The sequence below is a fragment of the Camelus dromedarius genome, chromosome 30 (genome assembly GCF_036321535.1).
Source record: "Camelus dromedarius isolate mCamDro1 chromosome 30, mCamDro1.pat, whole genome shotgun sequence".
Taxonomy (NCBI): Eukaryota; Metazoa; Chordata; class Mammalia; order Artiodactyla; family Camelidae; genus Camelus; species Camelus dromedarius.
Window position 1 is genome coordinate 14395150 of NC_087465.1, and position 14162 is coordinate 14409311.

The following is a 14162-nucleotide window of genomic DNA, read 5'->3' on the forward strand; positions in this document are numbered from 1 at the left end:
TTATAGATCTTGGTTGTTTATGGTTTTTGCAAGTTCCAGAAAAACTGGTCCATGTTAAACCAGTCTTGAACTAAGCTGAAGATTTGAATTTATAGGCCCTATAATTACGCTTTGTTTTACTACTGATAGAGACAACAATACACCCAACTCTAGTGCTGCTTTTCCCATGCCTAAGCAGACATGCTCTGGCATAGTTCTCCAAAAATTTTTTGACTCAGTATAAAAGCTGAATGACTTTTTATAAGCTTGATTTCAGTAGAAGACCCAGATAATGGATATCATATTTATTGGAACATACTTTAATTAATAGAAGATAATTAATATACTATATCAAAGTGCATTATAAGATTTGCACTGCATCTCTCCACGATTTTCATATTTTATAACATTTCAGTTTGATGGAGGAAGACTGGAATAGTTCAGAAAAGTCTTGCTCTTAGGATCTAGATAAAGTTCAGAGTGATTCTTTTAAAACATATTTAAATAATCAGAAGTGTAATCACAACAAGGGGACCATGTAAGAAGAATGAATATTGCAAAGGAAACTTCATAGTCAATGAAGTACAGGACTTTGGATTGGCTAAAATGCACAATGCACATGAAACCAAAGTCATGTAGTTTACGTGTTGACCATGTGGCTACAGTTCAAAAAGTCACTGTTCCAAAAGCTGTACCTAGTAATTTTCCAAAATTGCTTTTAAATAAAGTTCTTAAATTGTAGCAATAAACAAAAAGACAAGATACACTTAAACAACACTGCAGTTTATCAAAAGACACATAAGAAATTTCAACTCTTATGTCTTTGACAGTTATAAAAATCAATATTTTGGCTAAGTTATAAACATGTTTATAATGCAATTATTTGCATAACTCTAGTAATGCTAACGATGGCTGTTAAGATCAGAATAGGTTTTTAAAAAAACACTACAAACATAAAAATACGTAACCCCATTATTTACCTGTAGAACGTGTTCAAATTATGCCTAAATTTCCGCATTTACTATATCACCACTGCTCTAATATTAAAATTCACATCCAAAGGATAAGGCGAAACCACCTACGAATTGGCATATTTGTTTATTTCTCAATTTGTGAAAATGTCCTTAATTTGTTGATGTAGCAAACAAATTTCAACTCTGATTGCTATGCAAAAGAACAGAAGATAATCTGCTTTGCAATGAACTTTAAAGTTCAATTGCACACAGGCAACATGCTATATATGAAAAAATTACTAACTGAACTACAGGTATTAAATACTGAAAAAGTTAACAGTTTATTATAATTTATTTTATTTAACAATCTAGGAAGTTTGCAGCCATCAGCAGTTCCAGTGCAATTTCAGGTGCAATTGGGAATTCAGGAATTTCCGTGGAGCTGTTAGTATACCGAACCTTGTAGGTAAAATACATGCATACTTTTGATAGCACATGTGAAGGGATCTCTCTAAAATTGACTTCATTAGTTTCGTTCTCAGCAAACTGACCTGTAAAAGAAAAGGAATATGTTTGCTATGGGCTGAACTGTGTTCCTCCAAAATTCATGTTTAAGTCCTAACCCCCAGTACTTCAGAATGTGACTATGTTTGGAAATAGGTAATTAAGGCAAAGCAGGGTTATGATGGTGGGCCTCAATCCAGTATGACTGGCATCCTTATAAGGACAGGCATTTAGGTTGCGGACACACAGAGGTAAGACAATGTGAAGACGTAGGGAGAAGACAGTCATCTCCAAGGCAAGCAGAGAGGCCTCAGAAGCAGCCAACCCTGACAACACCTTGATCTCACATTTCCACCTTCCAGAATTGTAAGAAAATAAATTTCTGTTGTTTAAATCATCTAGTCAGTGGTACTTTTTATGGCAGCCCTAGCAAACCAATAAAATGTGAAAAGAAAAAAAATCCAACTAGCATCAAACGATGTATCTAGCTCTGATTTCAGAGTAGAAACAAAGAAATCTCCTCATCGGCTACTTCCCTTTGTTTAATAAGTTCATAAACTGTTTTCAGTGATCTCCCAAAATTTCTTTAGCTATGTAAAGGTTACATAATTTAGCCCTTACCATAGGGAGAAAGTATTTTCTTGGCACTGTGTACTGAATATAAAAAGCAGGAAAATATACTTTCTGAGAATGTAGCATTTTAAAAGTTTTCCAGTAATTGTCCATTGGTTGACAATGAGTACTTGCTAGCACCTAGAGTGGGGTCTTACAGTAAGACTTTTCACTAAAAACAAAAACAGGGCTCTTTAGAAAAATGGTTGTTTCCAGTATTGAGGAATAATGTATAAAATGAACCTGAGAAATTTTGTTATTCAGAAAGTACAGCTATCCAAGACTCATAGAGCCACGTCAGAAGGACACAGGAGCCAACCTGATGTGCTCCCTCTGGCATCAAAATGGAGCAAATCTGAGCATCAGTGAGAATGACTGCACTGGACTGAAAAATCATATCTAAAAAGTATAAATGCAAAAACACAAATAAAACACTCCTTACGACTGGAGGATGCTGGAGAACCAATTCATAACTCTGAAAAATTGTATGTGAAGGGAAAACAATCAAGCATTTATCTTTTTTTTCCTTGACAGACTGTATTTCAGGGTAACCCAAAAGTTCTTTAAAGGAGAATTCGAACTAATAAATGTAGAAGAAATTACAGAACTAGAAAACCCCTGTTTTGTAATTCCAACTGAAGTAAATTTCAGCAATTACTACAGTGAATGCTAAAACTATTATGTGACAGTCTGACTACGGAATTGCTCATGGACAAATCAGCTTAACCCTGAAACCCACCAATCAATCTTGACGTTGCTAAAATATGTGATACGATAGAAATATACTAGTACCGCCTATAAAGTATTCTTGTTAGAAAAATGAACTGGATTCTAATCAAGCCTCTAGGGTTCTAATTATGAGTGTAAAAGATGAAACATGACTTAGTCTAATCTGGATGTGGACAGTACACAAATAACTTTGTTTCTAGTAAAACTGATGGTCTGAAGAAAAGGGAAGTCACAGAGGACTATCATAGATGTTGCAAGTGAAATGACTAAATGTCAGGAATTTGCTTGAAATACTTCTTTAAAAAGGTGAGTGTAATAGGCAAAACAAGATTGGCAAAATGTTGATAACAACTGAAGTTGGTCGATGGGTACATGGAGGTGTGTCATGCTATTCTTGCCACTTCTGTGTATGTTCTAAAATCTCCATATTAAAAAAAAAAATAGAAAAGGAATTGCAAAGGATCCCAAATAGGCAAAACAATTTTGAAAAGGAGAAACAAACACAGGGGCCTCACACTTCCCAATTTCAAAACTTACTACAAAGCTACAGTAATCAAAATAGTGCCATACTGGCTTAAGGACAGATATATAGATCAATGGAAGAGAACAGAGATAAACCTGCACGTATGTGGTCAACTGATTATCAACAAGGATGCCAAGACTATTCAATGGAGGAAAGTATGGTCTTTTCAACAATGGCATTAGGATGTCCACATGCACAAGAATGAAGCTGATTCACACTATATACAAAAATTAACTTAAAATCAAAGACATCAATGTTAAGAACTTAAGACACAAACTATTAAGAAAACATAGGGGTAAATCTTCATGACATCGAATTTGGCAATGGATTTTTAGATAGGACTCCAAAAATCACAAACAAAGGGAAAACAGATAAACTGGATTTCATCAGAGTAAAAAGCTTCTGTGCATCAAAAGACATTATCAAGAAAAAAGACAACCTACAGAATGGAGAAAATAATTCCAACTCATGTCTAGTGTCCAGAATTTATAAAGAACTCATTAACAGCAATAAAAAAGACAAGTCAATTAAAAAATAGGCAACAGAACAGAATAGATATTTCTCAAAAGATGTACAAATGACCAGCAAGCACTTTAAGATATTTTCAACATCATTAGTCACTAGGGAATTGCTAATCAAACGTACAAGGAGACATGTAGCACTTCACACCCACTGAGATGGCTAGAATTAGAAAAATGGAAAATGTGAATGAGTATGTGGAGAAACTGGAATCCTCATACATTGCTGGTAGGAATGTAAAATGGTTCAGCCACTGGGCAAACAGTTCAGCATCCTCCAGAAGTTAAACATAAAATGACTGTATGCTCCAGAAATTCCAATTTTCAAGAAAAAAATTTTTGAGGTAAACTGTTAAGAACAGACATTTGGGAGGCGGTAACATCTATAGATAAACTTCGCATGTAACCAGGAGCACAGATCAACAATCAGAGTCCTGTGGCGAAGAAATCGACCATGGAAACTAATGTAGGGAAATGATCCCTCCGATTACAAAATAATCAATTTGGTCTAACTGAAACTAGGGTAAATAACTGAAAACAAGAAATAGCAGAAACCACTTTTTTCAATGTAACATAATCATGCAATAATTAATGTTAGAAAAGTTGCTGTCTCTCTTTCTTCTAATGTTATGAGTCATTTAATTCAATTTAAGAACATATTCATCAGACACTAAAAGTGAAGCTATATTAAGAGAAAATAAAGAAATGTACCTACCTGGGCCACTCAACATGGCTTTTATTGTTCCTGATGTTAGCGCATGTTCTCTTTTTACAATAAATTCATGACCATCCGAAGATATCAATTTGACATACATGGCATCAGGGCCTTCACAGCCACCATAGGTTTTCTCTTCTCCATCTAAAGTAAAGTAGGATAATGATTTTGAATTGCAAACTTTATTAAAAATAAACAGGCTTACCATAGCTAATATTTCAGTAACTCAGACCAGAAACATTTCTGAGGGTAACAGCCACTAAGATTTTAAAGTTTTTGACTCCTTGTATTATTCTCTAAATATTTTCCAATGTCAGAATAAACTCTACATTCAAGGATATTACTTTAGATGAAAATTTACCAGTATTTTTCAATCAAGTATTAACAATTAGTAAACATAGCAGCACATTCGATTATGAAGACTAAAAAAAAATTCAAGTAGTAAGACTTTAATTCTATCATGCGAAATACTCATTTTAAAAACAAGATGCATAGTGTGTTTTTGAAGACAACTGTTATGTGCCACGTGAGATGAACTTCTGACAAGCCTCAAATTTTAAGCTAGAGCTTCCTTTATTCAGCATTTTGCTCTTGATCCATAAAAACAACGATCAAAACATTTTACTGCCCAGTTTAAATTACTGCATGACTTAAGTAATGAATATAGACAAATATCAGTCTTTAAAAATTCAAAGTAGAGATGAGGAGACAGTTTGTAGATGTCACTCTGCTACCAGCTACTCCCACTGCCACTACGCTGGCTTCAGCCGCAGGAGCTGGCTCAACATAACTTTTGGGGGAGAGTACGTATTTCTGTATATCCATTTAACATCTTTTCCCATGTATATAACTTTACAATTTTGTACTGACAGGATTTTAATTTTTATGGTTACTGATATTTGAAAGAAAATATCTTAAGGCTTATTCTAAAAACTTAGGAAGCCTTAGAGAGAATAGAAGATGAAGCTGAAGTACTGCTCAAAGCATCCACTTACCGATTTGCTAGTAATTTAGAAATCTCTAAAACTGAGATTAATAACAAAATCGCCTATGTACTACTGCTGCCAAAAATATTTAATCTGAATCTAATCAGTAGGAAATACTCAGACAAATCTAAATTTAAGTGTCATGAAAAACCTCACTCCTAACCCCACCCAAGAATAGAACAGTTTAAAGGAGACCAAAGAGACAAATTAATGCAGTAAGTAATCCTTGACTGGATCCTAGATTTAAAATAATAAACTTCTGTAAAGAACACTATTGAAAAAACTGTGAAATTTTGAATATGGACTAAGGAGACACATGCTAAAGTATTTAGGTATGCAGTGTTACATGTACAACTAAATAAATCGTATAGAAAAAGCTTATGTGTTCGTGTGTGTATATGTAGGTTTATAAACACATACATATATACATACAGAAAAAGCAAATGTGGCAAAAGGTTAATAATTGGTGAAGGGTATAGTGTATTATTCTAGCAATTTTTCATAATAAAAAGCTAGGGGACTCATAAAAACGCAAGTAACTTCTAAATTATATACAATTCAAGCATACAGATTTCTAGCAGTTTTTGCCAACCTCTGAGAACACAAAAATAATTATCAATTATTTAAATTTATAATTCTAGTATTTTCTGCAAGCTAAACCATTTTATATGTCTGTTGGGAAAGTTTCTAATTTCTTAAGGTACAATTATTCACTAGCAATCACAAATTAAATTTGGCAAAATAAAGTTACTGATCTGCCTTTCAGAAATATGTAGTGAAACATAAGTTTTTGATTTAGACAACTAACATCAGTCTACTCTATTTTCTTACACGCGTTCAGTGACTTCAAAGGCCTATGTTTGAGAAGAAAAACCAGCTTCACCTAATTGAAGTACAAAATTACTTTTATACAACTTACCCATTATGTTCTTATGAAATTCTACTTCGCGTCCACAGGAACTTTAGCAGTTTCCTAAAAATATAACAAGATTAATGCCAGAATAACAGGTTTTCACCCATTATTATTTAATGTGTCCTTGGTGTTACAAGTGCAAGGACTCTCTCTGCTATGCAGGAGTTTCCCAACAACCATAGTATGGAACAGTCTCAAGTTTCTGAACATCTGAGAAAAGACAATGACCTCCAGGACAGTAAACTCTAACTACAGGTCTGTTCCCCATACCCCTCCCCCTGCCCCCCTTTTATGGTAACTATTCTGACAACAGTTTAAAAATACAGACATTACTTAGGTGCTGAACTGAACTTGAAGGAGATTCTTGGTCTTAATCATCTCTGTATACTGTATCTACTAGATACTAAAGCAAATGAATGACAACATGATAAATCCAAGGACATGAAGTAGCTTTCATGAGAATGAAAAAGAAGAAGCCTGCCTTTTTCTTATGTAAGTGTGCACACCTGTAATACATTTTACTGTTCCATTCCTTCTGCAAAGAAGCTACTGAAATTCTGAGATTTAACAATGAAGTGGTAAAAAAATTAATAATTTTTGAGAAATTTTAAATTTTACAAATGAAATGATTGCTAAAGGTGAAGAGCTCACGTTTTCAATAATTTATACTTTAACAGGATTTCAAAGGAAGATTTTATTTATACCAATATTATTTTTATGTCGTTATCAGGAAAACAGCATATCCATTACTACCAACAATCTGAGGACCTAGTAAGTATAAACATTGCACTAAATGCCTTACATACATTATGTTATTTCAAAACAACACTTCCACAGGGGAATTACTATTCCCATTTTAGAGATGAGTAAACACTAAGAGGCTGCTACTTGCTCAAGACTTCTACAGCTTAAGTGGCAACATGAGAATTTAAACCTAGGTATGTTTGCTTTGGAGCCCACATTCTCTTCCATTATTCTATACTGCCATGGTAATAAATTCTGGCTCCTGTTAAAACTTCTTTTCCACTACTGCTGAGGGGAGCTGATATAAATCCCTAGATAGTTATCTAAAATTTAAAAATAGTACTATGTCATTTTATGGTAATAATAGTAGGCGATTAAAAAATTTATCAGTCATTCTTACTTTCTTCTGTTCATACTGCTTTGTACTCATTCTTCTAAAAAACAAAAAAGGGAAAAATGCTAGAAAAGCTAAAAGAACAAGAATTTCAAATGCCAACTTTTCTCTGGAAAATCTCCAGAATGAAACATCTAGGATGTTTATTTAACTAGTAGTAGCTAAGCAACCACAAACAGTCACATCTTAGAAGGCCTGTGGGTAGCAACAGTTTTTGTACGGACTTCTTAATATAGTAAATCAATTCCATCATTTATACAAGAGTTAAAGGTGGCAGGGGGAGGGAACTCCCCATCACTAACAAAAAAAGAGTAAATCAACATTAATAGTTAAGCGTAAATCCTGACTCCTAGATAGAAGTTAAAAATATTTGAAATATGATTAAATTTGAACTTAACCCACAAATAACCTATACAAATCTAAGTTTGGTGCTACAAAAATCTCAGGGTGAACAGTTGAACATCTACTCCATAACAGAGCTGAGTTCTGGAAATATGAATAAGGTAGGCAAAAGGAAGTGGTTGAATAGTGGGTTGAGAATAGTTCTAAGCAGAAGACATGAACAGAAGTCTGATGTCGTACTTTTAGAGTGTTATATATAAACATTGTTCTTTTAGTTTTTTATTTTTTGGTAACAAATAGTGAGAATTCTAGGTAGGTCTAGGGCATACACTGAAATCAGTTTTTAACCTAGTACCATTGAACACCGAAAAGATCTTTGAAGAGCCCATTGCTCTTCTGATTTGAAATGTTACTTTTATCATATACTATATTACTACATGGATTTCTACACTGTATTCTGCTCTATCAATCTGTTTATACCTGACCAGTATCCCCCCTGTTTTAATTACAATAGTGTGATAAACATGTTTTGCTAAATGGCTGGGCCAGGCCCATTTTGTTATTACACATTTTGTATGAGGTCTACTTTTAGGTATTTTACAGTTCCCATTATGAATGGGATCTGTTTTCCTATTATACTTTCCGAAAAGTTATTGGTGTTTTAAAGAAAATCTTTTAAATTCGGTAAGTTGGTCTTATATTCCATCATCTTCACAGAACTCTTACTAGTTCTAATAGTTTTTTCAGTTGACTTGTCTAGATTATCTAAGTAAGTGAGAACAAGTCTATTCTTTGTGTCTTTTTGCCTTTTTACATTGGCTATTTACTTGGAGAAAAAATAAGGTTAGATGTCTAACTGACATCACTTACAAAAATACACTACAGAGGGAGGGTACAGCTCAGTGGTAGAGTGTGTGCTTAGCATGCACAAGGTCCTAGGTTCAATCCCCAATAACTCCATTAAAATAAATAAACCTAATTACCTCTTCCCCCAAAATAAAAATAAATAAATAAATAAATAAAACCACTACAGATTAAAGACCCAAATGTTTAAAAAACAAAAAAAACCCCACTGATCTCTGGAAAAATACAGAAGTAAAAACACAAATAGCTCATAGACCTGTATAAAAATGCTTAATCCCAATGATAAGGAAAACAAAAACTAAAACATTAAAACTTGCTAAGAATCAAGTTTTGGAGGTGAGGGGAAATAAGTGATACTAAATAAAAATAGTATATACTTATAAAATATTATGGGGTAGTGAAAAGGAATAAGTTAAATCTATATATGTCATAACATGGAAATGGCACCAAGATAACTTAATTTTTTAAAAAGCAGATTAGAATGATACATAGTTTGATGCCATTTATGTAAAATAAGTGGCTTCTCACCTATTAATCTTATATTTTCTGCAGAAAAACAAAATGCATAAAAATAACCCCAAACAGCCAAAACAATCTTGAGAAAGAAGAACAGAGCTGGAAGTACCACACTCCCTGATTTCAAACTATACTATAAGCTACAGTAATCAAAACAATATGCAAAAACAATCACACAAATCAACAGAATAGAGAGCCCAGAAATGAGTCCATACTTACATGGTCAGTTAATCTCTGACAAAAGAGACAGATACACAATGGGAAAAAGACAACCTCCTCAACAAATGATGTTGGGAAAACTGGACTGATACATGCAAAAGAATCAAACTGGACTTTCTTACACTATATACAAAAATAAACTCAAAAATGGATTACATACTTAAATATAAATCCTAAAATCATAAAACTCCTAGAAGAAAACACAGGCAGTACATTCTTAAATGATGGACTAAAAAAAATAAATATAAAATAAATCCTGACTTTGCTTCATCCCACTGTTAAGAATTCACCCGGATTGGCACCATGCATGCCTCACAGCCCTTTAACCAACTCCCTGCCCACTCCTCTGATGGAGCTACCCACCCAAATCCCACCCCTGGCCAAACCTGATTCTCCACCTAAGCTCAGGCCTCAACCACAGAGCTGAATTGACTGAAGAAAAAGTCGCAACCATTCTGACTGATCTCATTTTAAATTTATGACCACACACTTTAGACAGGTACTTGGTGTTGTAGTGATCCTCCTACCTAGCAAACTGGCTTTCCTATCTGAGAAAATTTACAGCTTCTCCTAAATCTCTAACACCCCTCTCCTCCCTACCCTGACAACTTGACTTACTTCACCAAGAAAACAGAAACAAATCACATTCACTGTCTTGTCTTTCCAATTTCATCCTACCTGCATCCATACACTACACTATACTGTCCGCCTTCCTGTGTATTCAAAAGTTGTATAAAAATCATCCTTCCTATCCAAGGCCAACCTTCCCACTTAAGCTCAGTGATCCAAGGACTTTGTCCTGCCACTATTACCAAAACGTCAAAATGCTGTAACATCATCACTACCAATCTCCATAACCCACACTGATCAGACTTTTGGCCCACTAGTCCATTCAAAGTGCTCCTGTCAAATTTCAACTACTTTACTTGGTCGTTTGGTCAATTTTACTTACTCATCTTACTCTTAGGGTTTTAAGTTGACTACGCCTTCTTTCCTAATACCCCTAGTATTACAGCTGCCACACCCTCCTGGCTTTTCTGCTTCCATGACAGTTTGTTCCTCTGACCAGAGTGCTCTCCCCTCTTCTCTGTTAATATTATTGATATCCTCTGGTCCATAGTTTTAAATAACATCTATAAAATATGACTCCAGGATTAGCTCCCTAGCCTGACTTCTCCCCTGAGCAACAGTAGTGAACAGCCTACTTGCCTACTGTAAATAGTCTGAGCTGTGTAACATTTATCAAACTCAGTACATCCCACACAGAACTCCTGCTTTGTTCCTCAGAAGCCAGGGCACCCTCCCCAGTCTTCCTCATTTCAGTAAACGGTACTACTGTTCACCCAGATGCTCGGGCAAAACAGTTGATTCCTCAAAATTTTTTTATCCTGGGGTGAAGGATAAGACCCATTCATTTGGCTCCGTTTTCAAATTACATTCCAAGTAAGACCACTTCTCACTAACTTCCAACTCTTCATCTCTAGTTCAAGCTATGATATCTCAACTGAACTACTATAAGCCTCTTTAGCAGCTGGTTTCTCCATTTTCCTCCAATTCGTTCAGTTTGCCACTCAGCAACTAGTCATCAAAAACATAAACTTGATGTCACTCCCCTGCACAAAATCCTCTAATGGCTTCTCATTTACAGACAGAATATGGACTAGAAAGTTCCATCTTATTTAGTCCTTGCTAACCACTCTGATCTCATCTCCTGTCACTTTTCCTTCATTATGCTCCAGCCATATTGGCCTTCTAAGTATCATAATAGGTCAAATTTACTCCTCCCTTAAGATCTATTTGCAGTTACTGCTCTTATAAACTTTTCCTTCAGATCTTCATGATTTTGGTCTCCAGGCAAAACATCAACTCCTCAGGGAGGCAGGTGCACCTTGATCACTTCCCTCTTAAAATTAGACACTTCCCTCCAAGTTACTCTAACTTAATCTAACTCTAATTTTGCTGTATTAGCTTCACATTTATCACCATCTGAAACTATCTTTGCTTACTTAATGTTTAGCTTCCTTCCTCAAGCTCCACAAGGTTAGGCCTCGTATAGCGCCTGGAATATAAAAGATGCTCAATACATATGTGAGTGAACGGCACTACTGTTTTCTTAATCATCAAGGCTTGAAATTTCAAGTGTCACTAGGTAGGCCTTTTCTGATCATATTTAATAATGAAACAGTAAACATTTAGGACAGGTTAGCTAAAATGCATTAACACGTATCACTGTAAATACAAAGATCCAGATTATTTTCTAGTACTGAGAAATCTACCCAAAAAAACCCGAAGAAGAGATTAATAAGATATAACTAAATATTACTTTGGAACTGGATATATAGGGTTGACTAACTTCTGACTACAAACTATTGCCTAATTCTATTACAGAATTACCATAAGGTAATGAAACTGCCATCTTCCACTTTAAATACATATATATGTGTGTGTACATATAAATATACATATGTAGGAATGGTAGATAAGTTATTAGGTAAATCTCATACTTAAGTGAGAAAAGGACAGTCACTTAAAAATACTCGGGGATCAAAAAGGGTATTTGGCGGTTTGAAAAAGAGGTCTTAAAACCAAAGGATTTCGGTTGTTTTCTACAGTGAAGGCGATGCAGAGTAGAAATGCTCGCACTAATAAATAACTCCATAGGTATACTAAAAAGGTTTTAGTTCCAGAAGAGAAACTTAATGGCCACTGTACTTGACACGAGATACCTCCTTTGAAATGAGACTGGGAGGCAGACGCAGGGCAGCCCCAAACCACTAAGCCGGGCAGGATCACCCAACAAGTTGACCAGGAGGTAAACTTCTCGGGGACCTGCAGCTGGAAAGAGCGAGGGCCCTCTCCTACGACTAGGGGCTCACTTCAAGAAAAGGACGAATCGGAGTGCACCCAGGGAAAGCAAAAAGGAAAAGCGACAAGACTGCCATGCTTCCTAACTCCACCCTCCCCGCGCTTAGCCCCAAGGAGGCCCAATCTCGCAGGCCGCCGCCCCTCCTTCCACCCTTTTCTAAGCCCACCGAGCGGCGCCAGGAAAGGTCCGGCCACCCTCCTCTCCCCTCCCCCAAACCAGGAGCTGAAGAGGCCGGGAGAGGTGAAGATCTTCCGTTCCTTCCCCGCCCAAATGGGAAGGGGTGGGAAGTGGGGTTGCGAGCGCGCCCAGTACGAGCCTCCCTCGTCCCCACCTCCGCGAGCCCAGAGCTCCGTTCCCACCCCAGCTCCATTCCCATCCCAGACTCACTCGTCAGCCCCGCAGCCACCGCAGCCACCGCACCGGGTCCCCGCGCACCGCTACAGCCCCTACACCAGGGCCACCCCCCCCACCCCCAGCTGCCTGCCGCCGTGGGTTCCGGGGCAGTTGGAGGGGAATCACTTCCGCTGGGTCACGGACGTTTTCTACGACGCGCGGGAGATTAGTACCTAGTGAGGCGGAGTCGCAGTGAGTCCGTCGCCTGCCGGCGTCTACAGGAAGTGCGCAGCGCCCCCTCCCCTTTCCCTCAGGCCAGCCTGCGAGGGCGGCGGTCCCTGGCGAGTCTCAACCAATCCTATTCTGAGTCTTCTGATTCCCAGCATGCAGCGCCAACCCTGATCTGATTTCCTCGGGAACCGCATCCTCAAAGAGGTGGTGGTGGGTGGTGGTGGGTAGTTATGAAGCAGCACTGCATCCTGGGGTTTGTAGTTTCTATGGCGGGTACTGGGTACTGTCGTGTTGCGCTGAGGCAGCACTGCATCCTGGGATTTGTAGTTTCTCACCTTGAGCCTTAAGATCCTGGTAATTGTGGAGACTGTCCCTGCCTTTCGTTTTGGGGTACGCTTGGAGGTGGGAGAATATCTGTAGAGGGAAGACTGAAAAGTGGGGGTGCAGTTTCTATGCTAACAGGATCGTGCTGTTTTATGAATGCCTTTCTGTCTTTTGTGAAAAGTTGCAGAGCTTGAAGAGCATCTCAGTTGCTCGAGAAATCGGCTGGCCTCATTTCCTCTGTTCCCGGTAACTTTCAGTGTTTACTGAAAACAACCCCCACCCCCAACCTGGGGCCTTTCCTCCACCTCCCATCCCCCTTCTAGCCACCGGGTTGTTCAGGTGCTGGATTCTGAAATCATTCACAGAAATTCCTGCCACCAGTACTTAATTCTCACACCATCTTTGTCTTTCCACGCCCCCTCTGTCCCCCCTTCCTCTCTCTCCCGCTCCCTCGCCGGCTCTTTCTCTCTCTCCCCACAATCTCCCTATCCTCTTTTCAGATCTTACCTCCACTTAAAATGGGGTTATGTCCTGATAAGCCCATCAAAGTTGAAAATATTAAGTAGAAATGCATTTAATAGACTAACCTACTCAACATAGTTTAGCATTAGCCTACTTAGAACGTGCTCAGAACCCTTAACACTAGACTGCAGTTGAGCAAGAATCAACTAACACGAAGCTTATTTTATAATGCAGTGTAGATTATCTTGTGTAATTTATTGATTACTGCACTGAAAGTGAAAAACATAATGGTCCTTCAGTGTATTGGTTGTTTCCCCTTCTGATTGACAGGCTGAATGGGAGCTTCAACATTGGGAGAGAGTCTCATACTACATATTGGTAGCCCAGGAAAAGATCAAAATTCAAAATTGTGTAGGGTTTCCATTGAATATGTAT

At 37.3% G+C, this 14162-nt stretch overlaps 1 protein-coding gene across 2 annotated transcripts; it reads right to left on the bottom strand.

Moving 5' to 3' along the window:
• Positions 1 to 1249: 1249 nt before the first annotated feature.
• ELOC (elongin C) lies at positions 1250 to 13108 on the bottom strand. Of its 2 annotated transcripts, none has more exons than XM_010979421.3 (4): positions 12944 to 13108; positions 6439 to 6492; positions 4534 to 4677; positions 1250 to 1483 (listed from the first exon to the last, which is right to left on the bottom strand). In XM_010979421.3, exons 2-4 carry the CDS (start codon positions 6440 to 6442, stop codon positions 1293 to 1295), a joined length of 339 nt encoding a protein of 112 aa, XP_010977723.1. In that variant the 5' UTR covers positions 6443 to 6492; positions 12944 to 13108; the 3' UTR covers positions 1250 to 1292. The 2 variants fall into 2 exon arrangements, with proteins under 2 accessions (XP_010977723.1, XP_010977722.1); XM_010979420.3 differs by lacking the exon at positions 12944 to 13108 and adding an exon at positions 12765 to 12915.
• Positions 13109 to 14162: the final 1054 nt, after the last annotated feature.

Coding starts and splice junctions, on each gene's coding strand:
- ELOC (XM_010979421.3), bottom strand. Junction 1,484..4,533: donor AGCCATGTTGAGTGGCCCAG/GTAGGTACATTT, acceptor TTTCTTTTACAG/GTCAGTTTGCTGAGAACGAA.